At 41.9% G+C, this 25640-nt stretch overlaps 2 protein-coding genes across 2 annotated transcripts in view; one reads left to right on the top strand and one right to left on the bottom strand.

The window, feature by feature from the left end:
• Positions 1-617: 617 nt before the first annotated feature.
• Positions 618-20757, top strand: si:ch211-168k14.2 (phospholipase D1). The gene is made up of 26 exons (XM_053627717.1): positions 618-782; positions 1864-1994; positions 2204-2349; positions 2556-2673; positions 2763-2828; positions 3388-3446; positions 3547-3639; positions 4223-4375; positions 4465-4614; positions 4918-5001; positions 5748-5829; positions 5920-6030; positions 7061-7270; positions 9153-9354; positions 10656-10787; positions 11637-11762; positions 12282-12400; positions 15202-15315; positions 15418-15528; positions 15610-15695; positions 15808-15921; positions 16139-16188; positions 17394-17528; positions 17936-18089; positions 18677-18794; positions 20144-20757. The coding sequence occupies exons 1-26, from the start codon at positions 644-646 to the stop codon at positions 20366-20368; spliced, it is 3228 nt and encodes a 1075-aa protein (XP_053483692.1). The 5' UTR covers positions 618-643; the 3' UTR covers positions 20369-20757.
• A 30-nt stretch (positions 20758-20787) lies between these two features.
• The window catches only part of nalcn (sodium leak channel, non-selective), a 95503-nt gene continuing 90650 nt past the window's right edge, over positions 20788-25640 (bottom strand). The window contains exons 39-43 of the mRNA XM_053627716.1: positions 25468-25625; positions 24307-24457; positions 23954-24103; positions 23749-23863; positions 20788-22016 (exon numbers count right to left, since the gene is read on the bottom strand). Coding sequence (XP_053483691.1) covers positions 21874-22016; positions 23749-23863; positions 23954-24103; positions 24307-24457; positions 25468-25625 — 717 coding nt within the window. The 3' untranslated portion in view covers positions 20788-21873. The remainder of the gene's footprint in view (positions 22017-23748; positions 23864-23953; positions 24104-24306; positions 24458-25467; positions 25626-25640) is intronic.

The following is a 25640-nucleotide window of genomic DNA, read 5'->3' as shown; positions in this document are numbered from 1 at the left end:
AAATCCATACTTCATGCATTTTGCATGAGGGGGCAATGATCAGTGGCTGCAAGCCAAGTGGGGTTTTTTGTGTGTGTGTTTTTTTTTGTTTGTGTGTGTGTGTGTGTGTGTGTGTGTGTGCACTGGGTATTTACTAAAGAAATGACTGAGAAATTGAGCTAATTGAGAAGAAGCATTATTGTCACTGAATTTAAGGCCAAGGAATTAAACAAACAGCAACACTGGGATTTTATGCCTAAATGCCTAGAATTCACACTTCTACATTGGTATAAAAAATACACCTCAACATTATGTGTAATGTAAATATAACCAGTGATTATGTCACGGTATAGGATGATGTAAAAATAGACTGAATCTGAATTCATTACTTAAAAAAAAAAAACGTTTAATTTTACTTTACAGCTCTTTACTTCTTATTTAAGAACTATATATATATATATATATATATATATATATATATATATATATATATATATATATATATGTCTGGATTTAGTTACACAACCTTGTCTCCTCTAAAGCATGAAGGGTTATATCTGTGACCATATTTAATACACGTTTACCGTGTGTGACGTTTGGTAAACCACGTATTCCTTTGATTGCTGATAGACAGACATCATCGGGAGTGTGAGTGAGTCGGGGAATGGCTGTGTGTCAGAAATCGTTCCGTCTGGAGCGTCTGGAGTCAGACACGAGTGGCTTCTCGGCCAGCCTGGATCACGACGACCTACAGGATAATTCAGAAGAGCTGGATGTGGACCGGTGTGATGCCAATCTCCGGGGTCAGTATCCGTTCTCATCGTGGTCTCTGACTCCACCGCACACGGCTAGATTTATTCTAATTCACTTTGAATAATTCATCGCAAACCAAGGCTTAGTGTTAATATGTAAATGTCATCCTTGACTGGGACTTTTGCCATATTAAAAAGCAAATAATACAAAAACATATGACATGATCATTTATAATCTGTCCGATGTGTAAATTCAAGGATTGAATAACATGCTTTATAAGTATGATATTTCTGCATATTTATAACACATTATACGTCAGACATAATATCCTATAACGCCCGGTATAGGACAAAAAATTTACGACTTCTGACAGTTCAGAACGGAGAGTTAAGAGCATGGTGGAATAAAGTACCACGGTATAACACAAGCTCTGGTATAATATTATTACCAGCTAGATTGTGTTGTGTGAACGACAACATGACACGGTTTGTACCTTGTGCACTTTGGAGTGGATTATTACAATCATAACAAACAAAATATTTTACAACATCCTATTTATGAACATTATTTAGTACATCATTACCAGTCCTCACCTATAGACAGGAGACAAATTAAAGGATAAAACAACAGGAAGTGTCCTAGTCGTTGGTATCGCTACGAACAGCTACAACGTGCCTTTGCAGAGATTCTACAAGTCTCTGTAACTGTACAGGAGGGATAAAACAGCATTTTTACTCAAATGAGCCACTGGGTTTTTTTCCTATATTTTGTCACCTGTCTGTACCCTGGTGCCAATACTATAGTCCTCCAGCTGGACTCATGAATTGCCACCCTGCTGGACCTCAGTTGTAGCCTCTCTCCCCTTCAACCCATTATTGTGCACTTCAAAGTTTACATAGTCGGTCTAATCACTTCCTACTACTACATGATTGCTAGTTTGCTATGTCGCCATCAGCAAGCTCAACATGACAGGTCCAACATCAGACCTGCATCCGTGTGTGTGTGTGTGTGTGTGTGTGTGTGTGTGTGAGATTATAATCAGTTGCATTATTTAGGTTTTTAGCAAGAAATGCACAGTATATCACTTGATATAAAGCGATCTAATATATAATAACGCCTGGATCTTTTCAGAATCAAGAACGAACCCTTTTCAAGCGATATACTCGTTTCTTCCGTTTAAGTCTTTGGATTGCAAGGTGTTCCTTGATGACGTGCCAATCCTGGTGCAAGTGACCGAAGTGGATCGCGTTACGTATACAAGGGTAGAGACAATTTTTTGTATTTATTATCCTAACGATACAGACACACCCAGGGAGGGACATTTGGAAATATGATCCCATTTTAGCTTTTCTAAACATGCGCTTTAGGAATTTCTTTCACGATCGAACGGCTGAAAATGGTTTAAGTCTATATGAATATATTTCTGACTGGTTGTAAATGACATCGTGCTTATGGACTTCTTCTCCGGAAGGTTTTGAATCCCAATCTGTACACTATTGAGCTAAGGTACGGGAACTTCACTTGGAAAATCAAGAGACGTTTCAAGCATTTTCAAATGCTGCATCAGGAGCTGCTGAAGTTCAAGGCCTTATTAAGGATCCCACTGCCAAGTCGAATGTAAGCTATACGCACGTAAACGCACGTACAAACACACTAACGTTCCTTTAATGTCTCTGAGTGTTCTCAGTTTCACTGCATAGACAGTGCTGAGGGTTGTCAGAACATTGCAGCAAATTGCACCAGAGTGCATGGTGATGGTGTTAATGTTAAACTATAGGCTATCTCTCTCTCTCTCTCTCTCTCTCTCTCTCTCTCTCTCCCAGTCACTCGGTCAAAAGGAGGTCGTTCGAAGGTCACAGTAGGTCTCGGACAGGACACATGCCCACGCTGCCACGCAGACCTGATGCTCTGGTCAGAGAGGAACAGCTGATGAGCAGAAAAGTTAGAAGCATCATTTTACACATTATTCCAAATGCAAATATTTTAAAAAAGCAATTTTGGCTACTGTAATGAACTCTGTGCTCCATTAGATGCGGCTTGAAGACTATCTCAAGAATATTTTGAAAAAAACGTTATACAGAAATCATCCTGCAACAGTAAGTATCGTAAAATATCCGAATATTCCACGTTTGTCTCCATAACGATAATGACGTGCTTCGGGACTGTGTTTTTAATCGTAACAGCCGAGATCTCCCACTGAAAGAGAATCAGTAACTGAATCATTCATGAGCATGCTGCACAAAATAAACGCCGAGCAAGTCAAGATACCTTCAATAAAGTTGAACGTTATCTAATATTTCTCATTATGCGATTACTACATCACAAAGATAAGACCATTAGGCCCTATTTCTAGGCATATCGACTCATTTAAAAATTCTCTTGCTCTAATGGCAGATCATTTTGCTTCTTTCTAGAAATAAATGTGTAAATTAATAAATTATTTGCCAGTAGAATATGAACATTTCGAGCTTGAAATGAGTGTAAATGTCGAGAAATGTGGCTTAATAATCTTCTATTTGTTTACTTGTGACATGCTAGTTGGATTTGCCTAAATTGGAGATCTGTTACTCGCTAAGACATTTTTTGAAGCGCACATTTGCAATGAATTGTTTGAAAGGTCTTAGCTTAAAGCTAACGGCCTACGTTTGCTTTCAGCTTGAATTCTTAGAAGTGAGTCAAATATCATTTATCAAGGAGCTCGGCCCGAAGGGAATGTAAGAACGAACTATTTATCAATCAAATAAGTTTTCTTTGTTTGTTTGGTTTGTTTTTTTTTGTAACACACAGAGTGATTTATATTCGTTTTCTCCAAAGTGAAGGTATGATCCTGAAGAAATCTGGAGGAAACACATTCCCAGTCTGTTACTGGTGTGGGTCCAACAGCGTGTGCTATCGCTGGTCCAAAAGGTGACGCCTTGTCTATGATCCCATTTCACTCTTTCTATCCTTTCTTTAATAAATAAATATCACGCACCTACCGAAAAAGCGATACGTTCATCTTTTTCCACCATGTGATACTGCCCATGTTTGTTGTCGTTCCCAACCACTCCCTTTAACAGAGAAGAACCGATACCTCATTTTCTGTTCAAACAGCTCAGGCTGACAGGCTTACAGTTATCAGCGTGTGACCTGCAGGTTTTTATGGCTCTGTAGCATAAAACAGCACTGGCTCTGAAATAAGTAGGACAGAATAACACTCGCTCACGGTGAACTATCTTCATGTGAGGAGAAACACTGTTTTTATTTCTGTTTTACAGGCAGCTAGTGTTACGCCTGCATAACTCACACCGCTCGTAAAAGCAAACAGCGAGGGTTTAGGTCCCAATTGAATTTTGCTTCTCGGGTTGCAGTGCTAGCTGGGCACTGGGGTCGTGGCATGTCTTTTGTTGCGGCCGTTCACTTATTTCTGCTTATTACAGCTGTTTTCTTCTTATAGCGGCTGAAGCAGCTCTCGCTCATGTCTCAGCTCTCATTGGGCTTCATGTTTCAGATGGCTGGTGGTGAAAGATTCCTTTGTTCTCTACATGAAGCCCAAAGATGGCCAAGTTGGGACAGTGATTCTCTACGATAAGGGGTTCCACATTCAAATAGGGACCGAAGAGACTGGAGTCAGGCATGGGGTGACGATCGAAAATCTCTGTAGGCACGTTCTCGAGACTATTTACCTTCACAGAGTTAATCTTAATATGCGCCTAATGTTTAATCACCTCACGTTTTCACTCTTTATTACAGGGCTCTCACCATTAAGTGTTCCACGTATAGGCAGGCTCGCTGGTGGGGGCACTCCATTGATGAATTTGTCCAAAGGTTTGGTCAGGACTTCTTGAGAGAAAATCGCCACGGCTCATTCGCCCCCGTCAGAGAAAACACAAAAGCGCAATGGTGAGGAACAATCCAATGTCGAGCGCTAAACTTTATACATTATAACGCTCTGCAATCACGTTTAAAAAAAAAAAAAGAAAGAAAGAAAAAAAGGATTTGCTTTCTTTTCGTAAAACTTTCACATGATTTCAGACATCATGTTACACAGACCAGTTCTCCCAGTCAGATCAGTTATCAATATATTCTGTTCATCATGTTCCATTTAACATGTCTCTCTCATCTTGATTGCTTTTCTTCATCAGAAACATCTGCGAGACGCCCCGGTACTGTTTTTAAACGAATCTTCCCATGCCTCTTTTGAAGGTTTGTCAATGCAGCTGGGTACTTTGATGCCATTGCTGATGCCCTAGAAGGTGCAAAGGAGGAAATCTTCATCACAGCCTGGTGGTACAGATTAGACTCAGCATCAATCTTTCCTCTTGTTCCTAGGTTTGATGATGCTGTGAGCACTTATTTCACACCCCTTGATGTAGTCGAAGAATATGCAGGACTCACGCTTACACACAGTAGCATGTGTACTTGTTTCCTGAAATTAAATCACATTCCACCTGGGGATATTTGATATGAAAGTTTTTGACAGTGTGTGAATACATCACTTCCTGGAAGAAAGTCAAAGATTATAAATCTTATAAAAGCTTTAAAAAAAAAAAAAAAAAAAACTGTCGCTTTAAAACTTTATAACTGTGGACTTGATGAATATATTATTAATGTAATGCCAGGGTGGGAAAAAAACCCCCCCCACAGTAAATCAATGAAAAGTGTACTTATAATATAAAAGTATGGGTACTACTGTATGTCAAATTCTTACCCAATTTATAGCAGAAGTATGTTGGGGAAATCATAATGATTGTAAACAATGATTTATATTTGAATATACTAAAGTATTCAAGAGTAAACGTAAACACTTTAACTGATCAAAAATTAACAATCCAACCATGAATATTCATTTATTTATGTACTTATTTATTTATTTAGTTAGTTAGTTAGATAGTTTGTTTACTCTTTAATTGAACAAGGTAGTACTTGTACTGGCAAAACTGGCGTATTTAGCATTCCAGAGCCCATGTGAGTGAGCAGAAAATGTCAAAGTTACTGCAGTGGTACTGAATTGAGATGTTTCCTGATGTACCTAGGCTGAGTCCAGAGATCTTCCTCAAAAGACCTGTGGTAGACGGGAACACGTGGAGATTAGACCACGTCTTAAAGCGGAAAGCAGTGAGTCATTTCAGCATCTTACAAAGCTCTGAGCTGGAATAAAAAGCGAATGTGGTGGTGAGTGTGTGGTGTCTCTGATTGTCATGCCAGGAGCAAGGGGTAAAGATCTGCGTCTTGCTCTATAAAGAGGTCGAAGTGATCCTGGGCCTCAACAGTGAGTACACCAAGAAGACTCTGACGGGCCTTCACTCCAACATCATGGTGAGTCATACAGTATGTCTAGTGTTCCTAAAAGCTGCCCCCTCTCCTCCACTGACAGTGATACAGAGGGGAGCTGTCCGTCTGCATCAGCTTTACCCTCCCCCCAGCACTGCTATCCGACTCCTCCAGCCACTCGTATCCCACTAAGAACAAAGCCTCTATCAAAACATATCATGCATAGTGCGGGAGCACCCAGCTTGCTTCTGGCCTCTGGTCGTAGGGAGGGGCGGCATACTTAGATCATGTTTGAGTTTTGCCTAACTTCACAGTGGAAAAAAAAAAAAAAAAAGATGGGAGATCACATGATTTTGAACCCTAGAGATCTCATCTGGGGATGGTCAGGTTGTTCTCTGTCGAATGTCCTGGTAAGAGCTGCAGGCGGCAAGTCTGCCTTGGTCACCTTCAATTCTGAAGAGCCTTCATGGCATCATGGCTGTGTGGCACGCATCACTGCAGCAGGCTAACCCCAAGCGGGGAAGAGATTGACACACCGTCATATTATCTTATTGGAGTGGTGCTTGAAATTGTGCAGAAGAATGGTGCTGGGAAGTGGCTGGGGTCCCACACCCCAAGGAGATGGGTAGCACCACAGCTGGGCGGAGGTATTCTAGGGCTCTGCTGGTATACAAGCACCTGCCAGGGGCAGTATCCTCTGGAGGCTCTGCAAAAACTGCAGGAGACGCAGCTGTACTTGTTCCTCACACTGGGTGCCACCATCTTGTGAGCTCTGCTATTTTTGGCACTGAGCCAGCTGCAGTGAAGACAGGAGTTTGTTTTTCTTTCTAGCTATCTTTCAAATGTACACAAATCAGTTCAAATAGTTTGTTTAAAAAAAAAAAAAAAAAAGTGAACGCCTTTTCGTTAAGACGAGGGATCAGCATGAAGAAGCTGAAATTTCAACAAGAATTTGGTGTGCAAAATAATATACCCATTGCTGACAGCCACACATTTTTAATGTTTATGGGAACCACTGACTTATTATATGGAGGGGAAAAAAAAAAAACCCTTTCGTATCTGTGTTGAGTGACAGGTGATCCGGCACCCTGACCATGTACCCTCCACGTCACTACTCTGGGCTCACCATGAGAAATCAGTGGTGATTGACCAGTCACTAGCCTTTCTGGGTGGCATCGATCTTGCCTATGGGAGATGGGATGACTCCCAACACAGACTAACCGATGTTGGTAGTGTCAGACGGAGTCCTCAGGCCAGCCCAGCAGTTTCGCCTGACCTCACCCGGGTAAGTAATACAACCAAGGTTTGATCATCATCATTGTCATCATGCTCATTGTCATTGTTGACCACCATCAACATATACTTACAATAAAGTCCTTTGTATATATATATATATATAGAGAGAGAGAGAGAGAGAGAGAGAGAGAAATGTATTATTATTAATAACAAGGATTTCAAACCAAACAAAACAGCAGGTGACCTGCTGTAGTACAACTCCATAAGGAAAATATTTGACTCACACTCTTCAGGGATATACAGTAAATAGACTTCAGGAATAGAAAGTATCGCTGGCTGTTCAGACAGGCTTCTCCGCTGAACCGTAAGTGAATTGGACAGGAGTAAACTTGCTGTAAATGTGACCCGTGGAGAGCAATAGCCCACAGTGGCACTGCAATGTTTGTCAACATCAGGCTGCCCTCATCAGGGAAGGTGCCACGCTATTGCCAGCTGGGTGTTTCTGAGATCTGTCAAAGTGCTCAATGGGGGAATGAAACACGCACCTGACAGCTGCCGACTCAAGCTTCTTCTACTGATGGGCACCAGTGCACTGTCTCTCTGTGTATAGCAGACATTTCATGTTCTTTAGGTAACTTACTTGAGTTATAATACATACGGATTATACGGATTTTATATATATATAAAAGAACATTTTAGCAAGTTCCCACAAGATCCAACAGGTATTGTATTTAGAATTTTTCTCCCACTTTGTAACAGAGCAGGATATGAACCTGAGAAGACCATCATGGACTGTGTTTTAAACGAATGCCAGCTTTGTTGTTGCACGGATTGATTTTGTGCTTAGGGTCTGCAGGTCTGGATCTTCGCTTTTTTTTTTTTTCCCACTAGCAAACGTAAAATCGCAATTACAGAGCATCTGGGGCACAGTTGAAGGGCCTGCGGTTGCTAATCCCAGTGCTCTCATGCTGAGGAACATCGCCTGGCCTTACCGGGTACTTCCTTCCCCAGGAGAGTTGCATTAAACATAAAGGGTCTGCATGGATGAGTGACTCAACAAATTACTGGGGGCCACTGAATGGGCCAGAATGATTTCTCTTCTATGCCCCCTCTTGCAGGCTGCAGTCTACCTGCTCGCCATTGTGTCATTAAATATGGGCCGGGGCTTTTAAATAAACATGATTTCAGCCCTTCAAATCGAAGTGTTTATTGCATGTACTTAGGGGCTTCTATGCTCATGCATGAGTGACTGTATCTATCAACCCAAGTCTCCTCGACTGTAAAATCTTTGCTAATATACATGAAACTGTTACAGCTGTTGGTGTAACCTTTTCCAAACGTTTCCTAAGGAGCCTAGTGATATTTGCACTTAATAAAATTATACCCACCGGGAGGAGACTGCTGTGACATTTGCCATTTGCCAAGTCCAGGCCACTATGATCCTCCATGAGCCATTAACCCGCACACTTCACAGGACATTTTTCCCCCTGCGTTCAAAAGGCATTCGGTATACGGGGTCAGGGAGTGCTTGACTAACAAATTACCCTCAGCGATACTCTAATTTATGTCATAAAGTCTAGCCATTGATTCAGGACAGGTGGACCATTACTAGCGTCTACAGGCGGTTAAATACATCAGCTGCATTTAACGTTGTCCTAATGTCAGCGTTACGCAGCAGTACTAAATGAGAGCGAGCGTGTGCATCGACTGAGCTTTCTTTGCTGAGGATATAGCAGTGATAAGTTACAGTGTATCTCCCTGTGGATGCTGTGCGTTTACTGGAGAGCAGGTGGCAGATATTACTGACGAGACACATTCTTATCGTTGATAAGAAAGTCAGTAAACATGTCTGAACACAGTATTAAGCAAGACGGTAAAAATGCTAGCTGACGTGATTTGTTGGCCCTTGCACGCGCTCCTTATACGTTCAGGAGTCTGTGGGCGTGCCGGAAGAGGATAAAGCGCTGAAGTTCAGTTCAGTGATGGAAGAAGAAGTGCTGGGTGGAGAGGCTGCTGGAGAAACGTGCTCGGTGGAGGAGCGTGCAGAAACCAGCTCCAACCTCACACTGCCTGTCAGTAGAAGCTACGTTGCAGCAGCAGAGGATAAGAGCAGCTCAGAAGGCACGGAGTTCAGTAAGAAGAACACACTTACACAAACCACATAAGTATACTCGTGACTACAGGGTGAACTTTCTGACCACAGACAGGGCTGAAAAGGTTTAAATAAGCCATGAATACCGTTCCAACCCGGACGTTATTAGACAACAGGTACACAAAATACCACAGCACTGTCGAATTCTCCATCCTGATTGGTCAGAAGCTTTTATATTTTTTAATGTGCTTGTTACCGTTTCCAGTAGGGTTACCATATCTATAGTAATACCTTGCGGAGAGACTCGTATGGCAAGTCTCCGCATAAACGTGTACAAATAACGTGCGTAATTATTGATATGGTGACGTTTCCTGCGAGGTGACATTTACGTAGCATTTCGGAAAGGAGTCTCCAGTGTAACAGTCAGCAGTAAAGCAGTCATTTGTTAGTTTTCCAACATAGTACAGTCTTCAAGATGGACAGCTTTGCTGTATCTCAGTAACGCAGCAAGCTGCATTTATTTGTCTTTTATTTATTTAACTTCAAGAAAGAAGCCAGTGAGGGAGCGTTGTCTGTTTATAGCTGTTATAACGTAAGTGATAACGTGTTTTGCGGAGGCTCCACGGTGTAGCTCGACGTGGATAAAAGTCTGAAATGTCATTCTTGATCAATCGAAAACGCTTGCATTAAGAAACTGAGAAACTGTTGTGGTGTAAGAGGAATAAAACATTCCGACACCGGTGTCGTTACCGGGAAGTAATCAACTTCAAGTTGGTAACAGTGTCTCCGCTTCATCTCACCACCTGGTCACTGATTACTTTCCTATAACAGCACACCGTGTTGTGTTTTATTCCTCATGGAAATACAAATAGGATCTATTAGATACAGATATATACATCACATCTATAATTCTTTCTCAAAGGTGATCTTTGTGATCTTTAGTGCACTGGCAAAACATGAATGTCTCACTCTAAGACCATGCACTATGTAAAAGTTTACGTTTACGCTCCATGGGTGATAGGGGTTTCTCCTCTTATGCTCCTAAACTATGGAATTCACGTCCAGGCGATATCAGACACGCACAGACATTAGGTATTTTTAAATCTTATCTTAAAATGTACTTTTTAGGTTAGATTTTACTTGACTTTTGATTTATTCATTTATTTTTTTCAGTCTTGATATGTATGCTTATTTTTTTTAATTATTATTTGTATCTATACATGATTGTGTTTTTTATGTCAAGTGCCTTGAGAAGCTACTTTTATATATAAAATAAATTCTGTATGAACACTTATTAGTGTGTGTGTGTGTGTGTGTGTGTGTGTGTGTTTTCCGCTTACAGAGCACTGCAACAGTAGGAGCAGTGTGAGCTCTAGATCGCTGCTTGTCCCAGAGTGGTACAGTAAGAGCCTGTTTCTGCGCTCCACTGACTCCTACTCAATGGGCCTGCATCACTTCCATCTCCTGCCTCATGGTCAGCAACACACACACACACACACACACACACACACACACACACACACACTACATAATTGAAATAGTACTATAGCCATCCATTATGTCAAATTAACAGCTAAAATGTGTTGGTCCTAAGCAAACAGAGGCACTGATGAATGATTTTCCATTTAAATATCTATACTTAAATGAGTTTTAAATGAGTTAAACACACACACACATACATTATAGGGGCGGCTGTGGCTCAGGTGGTAGAGTCGAGTTGGCGGTTCGATTCCACGTACCGAAGTGTCCTTGGGCGAGACACTGAACCCCGAGTTGCTCCCGATGGCAAGTTATCGTCTTGCGTATCAGCTTCACCACCACTGGTGTGTGAGTGTGTGTGAGTGTATGAGTGTGTGAGTGAATGGATGAATGTTAATGGTCTGCACTTATATAGCGCTTTTTTAACCTCAGCGGTTCCAAAGTGCTTTACAATGGTTCTCATTCACCCTCGTTTACAATGTAAAACCAGTGTGAAGCGCCTTATAGAACCGCTAAGGTTAAAAAAAAAAAATAAAAAAAAAAAAAGCACTTTATAAGTGCAGATCATTTACCATTCCCATTTACAGAACAGTGAATTTTTTTTCTCACATATCCCAACTTGGGTCAGCCATGATACAGCGCCCCCTGGAGCAGAGAGGGTTAAGGGCCTTGCTCAAGGGCTCAACAGTGGCAGCTTGGCAGTGCTGGGGCTTGAACCTTCTGATCAGTACCTCAGAGGCTTAACCGTTGGACCACCACTGCCCAAATGTAAAGAGACAGCCACCTGAATGATGTCTTGCTTGACGTTTCTAGTTCTGGAACGTTTCTGACTTTGTTATTACAGACACCAGCTCCCTCAGAAGTCACATAAGCAGCACAGAGCTTTGTGGAGAGACTCGCTTCTGGCATGGCAAAGACTACTGCAACTTCATCCTCAAAGACTGGGTCAAACTCAACAAGCCGTTCGATGGTAATGAAAAACCTCCGAGAGCTCAAATATAAATGTTCTATTTTTCTATCCAAGGTGCCTCTAAGTCCAGTAGAAAAGGATATGATTCATATTGCTTACTTCATTATAACCCAACCGCACGTAGTCATACGAAAGAAACAAACTAATAAACCAAGGAAGTGAAGGCTCCACCACGGGATGTCTTTTATATCAGAAAGAAAAGTAGAGGAAATGTTGAAAACGAGAGAGAAGTACGGTTCCAGACTATCCCGTTCCATATCCGATTGGGTTCACCGTTCAGTTTTCTCTCTCTCCACCTCTCTTACTACTCTGGCTGTAACCCGGAAGAAATTTGAGCAGTCCTGGTATATAAATACACCGGAACATCCTGTGAAATGTCAGAGATAGAAATCGAGGCCTTGTTAGGTTGATCAGTGTCTCACACAGCCGAATAAATCAACGGTTGAGTACACGCTCTACTCTGTATCAGCTTCCCTTTAAACAGGCTTCTGGTTTGCTGTGTGCCATCATCTTGTCCAGATTTCATTGACAGGTATAAGACGCCGAGGATGCCATGGCATGACGTTGGAGTTGTGGTTCATGGGAAGGCTGCGAGGGACATCGCCAGGCATTTCATCCAGAGATGGAACTTCACAAAGGTACAAGGAATACTAAAAACACATGGAAATGACTATAGTGCATCAGGATAAATTAAAAAGTCTGAACGATTTGTTTGGCTTAGTGGTTGGCACGTTGCCAGAGTTTGCATGTTCTCTCCTGTGCTTCGAAGGTTTCCTCCGGGTACTCCGGTTTCCTCCCCCAGTCCAAAAACATGCATGGTACCCTGGTTGTCATTTCTAAATCGTCCACAGTGTGTGAATGTGTGCCGTGAGTTCCCCGGGATAGGATAAGCGGTACAGGAAATTGATGGATGGATGCATGGATGGATTTGTTTTGCTCGAAATGTTTATGGAAGGTCTGTGAGACATTGTCAAGAGGTCTGCCGTTTATTTTTTGTTACAGTAGTGGAAACTCACTACTGTCAAAGTTCAAATCAAGTTCATTATTATAATAAATAATAAATAATAGATCTTAATAACGCAATAATTCAAAAAGAGCTAGACTTACGAATAATGTCGAATAATAATTAAGATAGATAAATCTATCTTAATTTAAAAAAAAACAAAAAAACAAAACGGATATATGGAAAAGTCTGCAATAAACACTCAACAATAAGGTGACCATTATATATATATATATATATATATATATATATATATATATATATATATATATATATATATATATATATACTGAAGGGTCAGTAGATTTATTTTAGGGGTCCATGGCTGCAAAAAAATGTTTGAGAACCCCCCCGACAACACATTTTCTATTAATTATTGAATAAATAATTGTTGTATTATTGTGCATAGTCAAATCTCTTCGTGTTAGCACTATAAACTAAAAAAATACACCGGAATTAAAGATCAAACACATGCATGAACCACAGCCACCCCCAACCTCTTGCAGTCGTTTTTGAAGTGATCTTTATTAGCTTGAGCTTAGCACCCCCTGCAGTTGTGCATTGTGTCTTGTTCTGAATGCCGTCAGCGTTCAATGGCGAGCCCGCTCTCCCAGCTCCCTTTTAAAGCAATTAGAGGCCTTTTTACTCTGATTGTTCGGTAATTGAATTGGTTTGAGGCCTGTATGATTTCCTTTTGCAATGTGCCAGTCATATTTCAGGCTTGGCTACAGATCAGACACTCTCCTGGTGAATAATTAAAGTGGAAGGAGCCAGGTGTGTGCACAGCGCAGGAGGCCAAACAAAAGGCGGCTGAATGCTTCTGATGAGGTGTTTAGGGGAAATGAGAATTCTCCACTCAAAGACAGTGCACTCTCATTTATTTCCTTTGGTGCCAGTTGACTGGTGCTGATTAGAGATCGACACTCGGCTATTTTCTGTATTCATCACGCCACAAAGAAAGAATGTCAACGTGAGAACAATTCGATCGGTAATGAGAGTATGCGATATATATTAGCACATTTCAGTGCATGGGCTTTTTTTTGTGTGTTGATTTTTCTTTTTTTCTATTACTTTTGTTCAGGGGCAGGGTTTTCCATTAGGTGTTATAAACACCTCTATTATCTGCACACCGTAGAGAACTTGAAGCGTCACAAATGATGAGAACATACCTGCTCCGACCTACCAAAACCATGAGATGCTTCGTATCATCACATCCCTGTCAGAGATAAAAATGGAAAGTGAGCCATTCTGATAGACGTACCACACATACATAACGGTTCCCAAAACCATCACGCTCCTCTCTCCGTCCTGAACATTAGCTCTTCACACATCAAAACACAGACAATGCCAAGTCAGGCTCTCTCTCTCTCTCACACACACACACACACACAAGCTATTTTTGGGGCTGATGATTTGGGCGCTGTGATCCTCCGTCAAGGTCAGAGCAGTTTGGGCTGCCGCTCGGACGGCTGCCAACATCCTGCAAGTCCAGTTAAGATCAGTCCTCCCTTCAGGATTCAATAGGTTTTAATCAACACATTTTGCCAGTTGTTAATTGCCTGCGATGCCTGCTGCTAAAATAAATTCAATACTTTTATTTTATTAGTAACCATCTGTTTAAAAACACCAGGTCCAGATTATTGTTTAGCCTGCGGTCAATGTTGACATGCAGTACAGCTTGCTAATTTGCACGCCGAGCACTTCCTCCAAGAGGGGTGAAAGCGTTTAAGTGTGAAATGTAGGGAGAGGGGTAAATAAATAAATAAATAAATAAATAAACAAACAAACAAACACATCACAGAGACCCAACCTTGACCAGATAATTAAACCGTAGGAACACATACGTTTTTGGTATCACAGTCCAGATCTGACTCGAGGAGTTTCTTTTGACAGAGATGATCCAAATATGATCCGAACATGACACTACTTCGGTTAAGATATAAGCATTTAAACACTCTTCGGCATACATCGATGCAAAGACTTCAAATAGAAAATCATAACAGCTCCTTGGTGTATTAAACATAATAAAGAGGACAATAACAGAGCGTGGAAGATGAAAAGAAAGAAAGAAGAAAAAAAAAAACGGCAGGTAAGATGGCTTTAGATGGGCTGCGGTGCGGATGAAAACAGTCTGAGTGTCGTCTGGTGAGGACAATAGTCATTAAAAATGCAGTTTGAAAATGTCTTTAGCCTCATGGCCTTGCATTTATTGTAATCAAGCGCACTGTTAGGGACAAAGAGAGGGCACGGCAACTTTCTTTCAACCTGAAGTGAGTTCTCAGCCTCATGAGGTGCTCAGCCAGTGGGCTGGGGTCGATGGTCAGCACGGTGGGCTACGTGGACGTGCAGGAGTAATTAGCGCTCTTTAAAGGTGTGATTGGGGATTTGACAAGTGACATACTGTCTGATTTTAATCAGCTCTCCTTTATTTGCTAGCTGGTGAAGAAGCGGTCGGGGGCGACGTGTTATCCCTGCCTCGTGCCCAAGTCTCTTTGCGAACCCAGCAAGCCACCCGAGCCGTGGGGTAAACACACGCAGGCCAACGTACAGGTGAGGAGTGGCACCATGCACAATGAACTTCTAGAATGCTGAACACTAGCGATGGCTCTGATATCCGATTCAAAGCGTGCGCTGGTTCGGTGTCCATGTCAGGTTTTGAGATCGGTGTGCCAGTGGTCCATAGGTACGAAGGTGCACGAGGAGTCCATTCATCTGGCCTACATCTCAGCCATCCAGAACAGCAAGCACTTCATTTACATAGAGGTAGAATTCGGCTTTAAATCTGCAATCGTACGTTGATATCGCTTTAGGACTGCGATCAATACCAACTCGTCTGTGTCACAGAATCAGTTCTTCATAAGCTGTTCTGACAAGACCATCCATAACAGCATCGGAGACGCGCTGACTGAGAGAATCCTCCGAGCATACAGGTGTGGACGTATGTTCCCGTCTTTATCTCACACACACCAACAAGCCGTGAGACACTTATCAGACAGGATCGAGATGCTTGCCCGTGCCTCTGATCATGTCTCAGTCCTGCAGAGAGAAGAAAAAGTTCCGGGTGTACGTGGTGATGCCTTTGCTGCCCGGCTTCGAAGGCGACATCTCCTCTGGAGGGGGACAAGCCATTAAGGCAATCATGCACTTTAATTACAGGTAATCACTGACACATGCTTCATCTGTAATCACCAAATTGCTTCAATTAAATGCTTAAGAGGCAGACCGGACAATTATGCACGAGTAATGCCGAAACAACAGGTCTCATTCGACACACAGAAGTCATTACAGGGCAAAGATGGAGGGGGGTGGACGTGGGATGGGATCATGGAGATATATATTGGTGACAGGCATGGTGCTGTCTGTGTACCTGCAGGACCACGTGCAGAGGAGAGCACTCCATTATCGACAGACTCAAATGTGTGAGTAAGTACAGCTCCTTCAGGTGTTTACACCTCTCTTGTTAGATTGTGTGGATTCAAGACAGCTGCTATAGTCATGGACCACCTGAAAGCTTAATATCGAAGCTGTATTATAACTACAGTATTACAGTATGATATTGCAGTAACTGGTTAACCATTAAGACACACATTGTAGGCTGATCTCTAAATTAATGGGTATGTGAGTGTATGGGCGATTGTGTCCCGCAACGGGTTGGCACCGCGTCCAGGGTGTCCCCCACCTTGTCCCCTGAGTCCCCTGAGATATGTTGCGTATTTACAGGGGTGCTCGAAAGGTTGTGACTTTTCTCTCATTAGATTTTCACACTAAGTCCTAAAAGATGATAAAGAGAACCCAATGAGACAAATGAGACCAAAATATTATACTTGTAAATTGTTATTATTTTGTCTTCTGGGAGACGTTTTAACCATCTCATTTAATGTCTGAAGGGCGGTACTAAATGAACAAAATAATAACAATTATACACTGATCATCCTGTTCAAAAGTTTACACCCCCCTGGCTCTTAATGTATCGTGTCGCCTTCTCGAGCATCAGTGAGCGTTCGCACCTTGTGTAATAGCCGTGTACGAGTCCCTCAGTCGTCCTCGGTGTGAAAAGACGGATCTCGACATCATACAGCCGCTGTTGGAAAGGGCTGAAATATGCAGAAGATGCTGGAAAAGTAAAGAATGTGCCGGACCTGGAGGATTTTTCTGACGAACAGTGGGCAGGACAAACAAGGGACTCGTGAAGAACTCTCACGAAACATAAACACATCATGTCGTGGATCATCCAGGTAACGACACACGGGATTAATAATCAAGGGTGTGTAAACTTTTGAACGGGGTCATTTTTATAAATTCAGCTATTATCTTGTCTTGTGGACGAAATGTAAACAAAACAGCTTATTCAGGATAGAACTAGATAAACACCAACGTGGGATTTTTATCATCCGTCTTATTTTGTTAACAGCATTAAGATTTAGCAGATTCTGCAAGGGGTGCGCAAACATCCGGGTGCACTACAGCTTCTATATTAACTACATTAACAGATATACAGTAATTGAATAATTCATAGTGTTGTGGATTACTCACGGCCGGTTTACTGAAGGTACATGTTTAATACACGCTGTATGTAATGTGCATGCTTGTGTGTGTGTGTGTGTGTGTGTGTGTGTGTGTGTGTGCAGTGGCTGACGGCTGGATCAACTACATCTCTTTCTGTGGTTTACGCACTCATGCTGATCTGGATGGCCGTCTGGTTACTGAGCTCATCTATGTGCACAGCAAGCTCATGATCGTGGATGACCGCACTGTCATTATCGGTCAGTCATGCTGCTGACAAAATATACACGCAGCCCAACACACACACACACTCACACACACACATATGTACTTTATTGTCGTATTCTTTTCTGTGCATATATGTTAATACATGTATACATCTGTTATATATGGCATATTTGCCTAATTAGCCTCCAGGGCTGCATCTGAGGTGGCCATTGCAAGCAGATCCCCTGCATAATCAGCTTAATCAGTATACTGTATATATGCAGAGCTTGGTTCTTGAGCGCTGGGCAGAATTTGCAAGAAGACCACTAGATGGCAGCAGAGCCAAAGAGATGACATTCATGTGTGCCTTGTAGCCACGGATGGTTAATAAAAGGCACCTCTTTCTCATCATTGAAATATTTTTTAAAAATCATTCTTGTGAGTGTGTGTTTTTGTGCAGGTTCGGCTAATATCAACGACAGGAGCATGCTGGGGAAGAGGGACAGTGAGATGGCTGTATTGGTGGAGGACACAGAGATCCAGGACTCGCTCATGGATGGAGAAAACTACCAGGCTGGCAGGTTTGCCCTGTCTCTACGTACGGAGTGCTTCAGGTGGGCTAATCTCACTCCACAACTGCATTCAAACGTCTTTTTTTGTGTTTGACGATACAGTAGTTTACAGTTATTTCGATATTTAGACAAAGCACAAAAGCGATATTCATTTGGAAATGTTTTCACGGACGTAACTGTTGGTTGGATGGGGCATTTCGGCGTAGAGGTGAGTACACTTGCCTCGCACCTCTGGGGTTTGGGGTTCTATTCCCGGCTCCGCCCTGTGTGTGTGGAGTTTGCATGTTCTCCATGTGCTTCCTCCAGGTACTCTGGTTTCCTCCCCCAGTGCACAGACATGCATTGTAGGCTGATTGGCATTTCCAAATTATACATAATGTGTGAATGAGTGCGTGAGTGTGTGCGCAATTGTGTCCTCAGATGAGTTGGCACCTCATCCAGGGTGTCCCCCACGTTGTCCCCTGGGATAGTCTCCAGGCTCCTTGTGACCCTGTGTAGGATAAGCGGTACAGACAATGGATGGATGGATGGATGGATGGACTGTTGGTTGGGATGAGATACGATAATGAGCTTTATACTTATAACGTTTGCTCGTTTCGTGGATAAAAGAGCTTGTGTGTATGTGGTAGGGTTGTGCTTGGACTGCTGGGAGACTACAGCGTGGACATCAGTGATCCTGTCAGTGACAGGTTCTACAAGGAGATCTGGATGGTGACTGCCGCCAAAAACGCCAGTGTTTATGACAAGGTAAATAATAGTGCAGATGAAGTGATGTAAGCACTCTCAACATGCTCCAAATAGTCAAACCCATTAGTTCATTAATAGAACAGGCCCACGTTCATCAGTGATGTAAAATTAGTTCAATAATCAAGGCTCTCCTTGATCCAGCTGTTATTTGTACTCAAAAGTCTGCTTAGCTTAGGATATGTGATGATATATGTATAATTGTTATAATCGGTTATTCAGTTAGGTGACATCATCATCATCATCATCATCATCATCATCATCATCATGTATTATCTAATTGACCCACATTTATAGTTTATAAGGGCAATATTTAGAGTCAGCTCATGTAGGTGCAATTCAGATGATTAATGTTACTGCAGTTTTTGTTTTAAAAGATGTTTTGGTGAGAACGAAATCGTAATACGTGCGTGTGACGTATTTATATTATGCTAATTAAGAAAACGAGCGTGGCGAGAAAATCGCATCTTTCACACAAAATCACTTTCATCGCAAAAATGTAATAAATCTACTAAAGTGACCAAAAAAAAAAATACAATCAAGTCTCTTTATACGGGGCGGCTGTGGAGCAGGTGGTAGAGCGGGTTGTCCACTAATCGTAGGGTTGGCGGTTCGATTCCCGGCCCACGTGACTCCACGTGACTCCACGTGACTCCACATGACTCCACATGCCGAAGTGTCCTTGGGCAATACACTGAACCCCAATTTGCTCCTGATGGCAAGTTAGCGCCTTGCATGGCAGCTCTGCTACCATTGCTGTGTGTGTGTGTGTGTGTGTGTGTGTGTGTGTGAATGGGTGAATGAAACACAGTGTAAAGCGCTTTGGATAAAAGCGCTATATAAGTGCAGACCACTTACCGTGTAGACATTTCCAGTGCCAAATTTTAAAAAAAATAAAAAATTGCTACAGGATAGAAACAAATTCATTCTATTTTATTTTTTTATTTTTTTTATTTTTTTTCAATTTGTACCATCTCTAATTGTAAACATGACGGTCTTCTTCAAGCTCCTCCTTGTGCGATAAATAAATAAATTATGGCTCCTACATGGACCATTCAAATGATTCATTATTTTGTAATATTTTTAAGTCTATAATATTAATAATATTGCCCTTGAATGTCAAACTGTAATACTGTGATCACAACTAATTCAGTCAGGCAGTGGTTTTGGCCAAACCTGTTTTCAACCGAATAGCCTACAAGTCTTTAGTTACATCCGAGGAAATGCTGTGATATGCACAATTTCAGCATTACGTCCTCTCTACTGTATGCTCAACTATGACGATGGCCCTAAACTAATACCACTTGGTGGTGGTGAATTCATTACAGATTGTGTGAATGTTGTGTGAGCAGGTATTCCGATGCTTACCCACGGACGCAGTGCTGAATTATAAGATCCTGAGGGAGTACGTGTCCCGCTCCTGCATGGCCGCTGAAGACCCCGTCCAAGCCTGCGCTGAGCTGAGGAAAGTCCGTGGCTTCCTGGTCCAGTTCCCGTTCCATTTCTTGTCTGAGGAAAACCTTTTCCCTTCCTTGAACTCTAAAGAAGGCATCATGCCCGTGGAGCTGTGGACCTAGCTCAGTGGCAAATGTATTCATTTATTCCTTCGTAGGAATGAAGGAAGGATTACTACGTGAAACACGAGGAACTCTTTGCTGACCTAACACGAGCTTAACCGTCGACGGAAGTCGTGCGCACGTGCGCTCTACGCACTTTTGCTTAGAAGCACGATATAGAACTTTAGACTACCTCTTTTAAGAAACACTTACGTCAGCCTTAAACATTATTTAGAAAAGAATTGCGTGTGTTTCAGTCGTTTCTTCCATTTCTTTTGTATTTAATAAGGTTTGAGCAAAGATGTAATAAACTAAAAAAAAATAAAATAAAATGTTTAAATCAAAAGAACCCCATGTTATTGTAAATGATTCACCACGTTCTGACCACGAATAAAGAATTTTTAACCTCCGTCTCTGATCAGTTCTGAAATGACTGTCAATAAAAGTGACGCCGCTTCACAACATCATATTATAAACAAGCTTTATTATTATTTATCGTTTAAAATCACAGTATATCTCTAAACTGGCTTCTTTTTTTTTTTTTTACAAAATAGATTTATGATATGCTTATTTTATATAGGAATTAAAATCACTTAATATTACTTTTTGTAATGCTATCAGGACGATGATTTTGCACAGGTAACTCAGGTAACACACAGAGGTACATTCAGTCTGGTCCGTAGTATGAAGACTGTCGCTCGCTGTATCACAGAGCCAGATACACATGACAGATGTTTATAAATCCAGCGACTCGGGAGCAACCTTGGAGATTACGGACAGAAGAAAGACACCGGCACAAAGACATACAAAACAAAGACAGACAGAGAAACTCTCTATGGCTTCCACGTCGATTTAGGGTAGACATACAAGAACGCGTATCGGCACTACAACTCTGTCGGCATAACCATCGCATTTAGGTCTGAAATCACGTTTCCTGAGGGCTCACACGTTCGCCTCTCTGTGTGACTACATTACTAACACTAAGGCTATCGGAGATCTTCCTCCGATAGCTGTGAGTTCTCATATGCAGCCGAGCAAGAACGGCTTGCTTAAGAACGACCCATCAGATACTAAACCATGATGAGTATAAATCAATACACATTTCAATTCAGCGGTAACGCCGCTGAATTCATAATACATCAACGCGAAGGGCTCTTTTACGCACTCCTATTGAACCACAGATGGAAGCTTGCTTTCAAAACAGCCTCGGAACCAATAGTTTCAAAGGGAGCCGATTGGGAGAAAAATAAATAAATAAATAAATAAACAAATAAAATAAACAAATTTTGTATGGAATATAGATTTCTCTTCACATTTGCATACTTCGACAATGCATATATTAAACACGTTCAAATGCATATATCTTCCCTATCTGTAGCTATCACTTTGTTTAATAGGCAAGAGCCTTTTATTGGATATTACTTCAATAAGGCAAGGAGCTGAAGTTGTGTAATGAGCAGAAAGAAGTCTTTCTGACAGCATATACTCGGGTGCTCGAGTGCGTGTATGTTTGAACTTATAGACCCTCAGATATCAATGAGGTCATCGCCACTCTCATCGCTCTCCACGGTCAACTGTCGAGTCCACCACTTTTTAACCTCGGACCCCGAGGAGGCCTTGTCGTTTACCGGGTTCATCTTGCAGACCATGGACTTCTCGCTGGTGCGTCCTGACGGAGACAGCAAGCACATCGATTAGGAGGACTCACAGAGTAGCATATGAAACACAAACACACAACCTTCAGTGTAATCATACAGCCTGTTGTGGGGTTTTTTTCGCTCTCTCTCCCTGTCAGCATTAAAGGAACACTCTAGAAGGTTTGACGTAATTATGAGGAACATCATTTCGACACGTTTCCCTACACTTAGAAAAGTACTCACGTCCGGTCCGTAAGTATTTGGACAGTGACGCAATTTTCGTCATTTTGCTTCTGAACACCACCGCGATGGATTTGAAACGAAGCAATCAAGATGCGATTGAAGTGTAGACTTTCAGCCAAGAGGTTTCATTCAAGGGGTTTCAATAAAAATATTTCGTTAACCATTTAGGAATCACAGGCATCCATTTTCACAGGCTTAAAGGTAATTGGGCGATTGACTGTTTCATTCAATTCAATTCAATTCAGTTTTATTCGTGTAGCGCTTTTAACAACGGACGTTGTCTCAAAGCAGCTTTACAGAAACATATAAACACAGGACAGAGATTTTAAGTGTGTGAATTTATCTCTATTGAGCGAGACGGTGGTGACGGTGGTGAGGAAAAACTCCCTGAGATGATACGAGGAAGAAACCTTGAGAGGAACCAGACTCAGAAGGGAACCCGTCCTCATCTGGGGAACGACGGATAGTGTGAAAGTCGAAGAAAGCTCATTATGGCCATCGCAGCAACTGTGGTCAGGTGTGGCCTGTTTCTTGTGATTTCATGACAAAATAAACATAAAAAGGTCTGGAGTTGATTCCAAGCGTTGAATTTGCATTTCGTTGCGAAATCTCAACATAAGGCCCAAAGAGGTGTCGATGCAAGTGAAGGAAGGAATGAATTCTGAGGCGTATAGAGCTATACTTTCTTCTCCGTTTCAGTCCAGTGCTGCAAAACTAATAGGACTAGTGCTTCACAGTACAGACGGATAATGACCCAAAGCGTACTTCAAAAGCAACCCAACGGCTTCTTAAGGCAAAGAAATGAGATGCTCTTCAATGTCCAATGACCTCAACCCAACTTAGCATGCTTTTCACTTACTGAAGACAAAGCGTGTTAAGGGTACCGACTAACTGTACAGCCTTTATAACACGTTCATAAGCATTGCATAAATATTCTATAAAACAGTGCTGGAGAATCTATGAAAGGCTTATGTCAAAATGCATAAGATGAGATCAGAGGTTTTATGCAACTTTGTCTTTGCAAGGAAGAGAGAACAACAGCCAGGCATTATCATTATGAGTTGACTGATTGAGATATTGTCTTACTGTAGTTTTTTTTTTTAGCTTAATTTTACTAATAGCACATTCATGACACTTTGAGAAAGTTGCAAGAAACACATTTGTTTGAGAAAATGATTATGGAGCCCCATGCCAATTATAGCTTCTCAATTCTGAAGCCCACATGCTAACCAAATGAATGGTTTATCGCCTTCAAATTACAGCGATCATCTGCCACAAATGCTTCAAAAATGCAGGCTCTTTATTAGTACCTAGAACGATCTCTTATGTCTGATGTGTCTTAAGACCTTTAATGTTAGGGTAATGTTTGTGCAAGTGTCCTTTGATATCCCTTATGGTTTAAAGTACGCTTTACGTGGTAAATTCTTGTTTTTGGTAAGCATCCATACAACACCAATGCTATAACTCATGTGAACTCCAATGAGGGAAGTAAATGATGGATCCTTGGTGTGTGGTGCTAACCTGTGGGCAGTCTCCACTGACCCAGCTTCCTCTGGGGTCGATCTGCAGAGTCTTGCCTGTAGCTGCTGCGGTCTGACAGAGTGGGGCTCAGTAGAGTCTGCAAGCCACTGTTTTGCTGGGGAATGGCACAATTATTTATTTACAGAGCAGCATGTGTGTGTGTGTGTGTGTGTGTGTGTGTGTGTGTGTGTGTGTGGTTGGGTACCTCCGGCTGTGCAGGGTTGTCCTGGTTGTTGGTGTTGGCTTCATCACTGGGGACAGTCGTTTCAATACTGGGTGGGTTGAGTAGGCGACGCAGGTCCTGCTTCTGACTCTCACGCAGACTCAGAATGATGCTGCATGACTGCTGCTGCTTCTGAGGGCCGAGAATGAGACCAGTGTGATACACAGCATTAACTTGAATTTCCATCTTCTAATGGACTTTCCATAACCTGGTTTATGAATGTCAACAGCCATCTGTCTCATTTGGGTTTGATGCTTTTTGTTTTTTGCTATGGATATTGACAACAGAGGTGTTTCACACGTACGCAGCCTCACATTTACATGTACGTGACTTACGGCTCGGATGCGTTTCAGACACTTCTTCAGCCACATGCGGATGGTCTGCTTGGCTACCTCCTCCTCAATAGTGTACTCCAGCTGCTCTCTCGCCAGCAATTCTTCCAGCTGCAGACTCTTCCTGATATCCACGGAGCGGTATGATAGCATGCTGACACACACACACACACACACACACACAGTTTTGCAACACTAAGGTTAAATTCAAATCCTTACAGCAGTCAATATCATATTCGCAATATGAAGCTGTTCAGTTCTGTCATGTCTCCTCAAAGAACAAAAAATATGTTTTATGTTGATTAAAATGAATTTTTATTTTTATTTTTTTTAAATTGTAGTGCATCTCACTGTCCACTTTATTAGGAACACCTGTACACCCGCACATTCATGCAGTTATCTAAACAGCCAACAATCGTGTAGCATCAGTGCCATGCAAAAAAATCATGCCGGTACCGGTGAAGCGCTTCAGATAATGTTAACACATCAAACATCCAAATGAAGAAAAAGTGTGATCTCTGTGACTTTGGCATGACCCTGGCATGGATATTGGTGCCAGATAAGCTGCTTTGGAGGTTTCAGAAAACGCTGATCGCTTGGAATTTACACACAGAACACGGCGTCTTACACGGAATGGTGCGGAAAACAAAAACCATCGCGTGAGCGGCAGTAATTTCGAATAATTGCAGGCTCCTCCGAATACTGCGGCGTTTTCTTGATTTTGCGTTCGTTTTTGCCCCCCGGAGCGACCGATTTATTATTCACTGAGTATATTAAGATTTGTCCTGTTGCCCTGTCATCGATAACTGAAGTTTCTTTAGCGCGACAATGGATGTCTCATTTGGTGAATATTTGTCCTCTTGTCCTTCATTTTTTCCTCATTCTTTCTTTGTGTCCTCAGAGGGAGGAGCTGAGAAGTAACGAAAGGAAAGGAGGTGCAGTTAAAAAAAAAAAAAAAAAAAAATGAAGTCTCCTTTCCTCCAAATTATACAAGTACTATTATACTGTTAGTCTATACTTCATTATACTATTTCCTTACTATTTATATTGCTGATATTTGAGCTGAAGAGAAATTATCTATTATATTCAATTAAAGCATGTATCCGTTAAATAGAAAGAAAACCCACTGACTTCTGAATGGTTCTGCATGGTGCATAGGCCTACCTCAGAACATCATGGAAGGTAACATCTCCACCACTGTGCAGTCGCTCCATCTCGTAGCACATGTGCTTAAAGAGCAGCTTGTCTTTATCCAGGTCCACCTCCAGCCGGCCCCTGAGCAGTCGCAGGAGAAACTTCACCCTCGAGGTGGGGATCACGCCCTGCCCAACAGAGTA

The sequence above is a fragment of the Ictalurus furcatus genome, chromosome 6 (assembly GCF_023375685.1).
Source record: "Ictalurus furcatus strain D&B chromosome 6, Billie_1.0, whole genome shotgun sequence".
NCBI lineage: Eukaryota > Metazoa > Chordata > Actinopteri > Siluriformes > Ictaluridae > Ictalurus > Ictalurus furcatus.
This window is presented reverse-complemented; position numbering and strand designations above follow the sequence as displayed.

What these genes read in the sequence shown, in the direction of transcription:
- si:ch211-168k14.2 (XM_053627717.1), top strand. Translation starts at nt 644, where the DNA reads ATGGCTGTGTGTCAGAAATCGTTCCGTCTGGAGCGTCTGGAGTCAGAC. An exon ending in CTTCCATCTCCTGCCTCATG is followed by an intron (nt 10,788 to 11,636) that starts GTCAGCAACACA and finishes TTGTTATTACAG; the next exon opens with ACACCAGCTCCCTCAGAAGT. An exon ending in AGAATCCTCCGAGCATACAG is followed by an intron (nt 15,696 to 15,807) that starts GTGTGGACGTAT and finishes TCAGTCCTGCAG; the next exon opens with AGAGAAGAAAAAGTTCCGGG.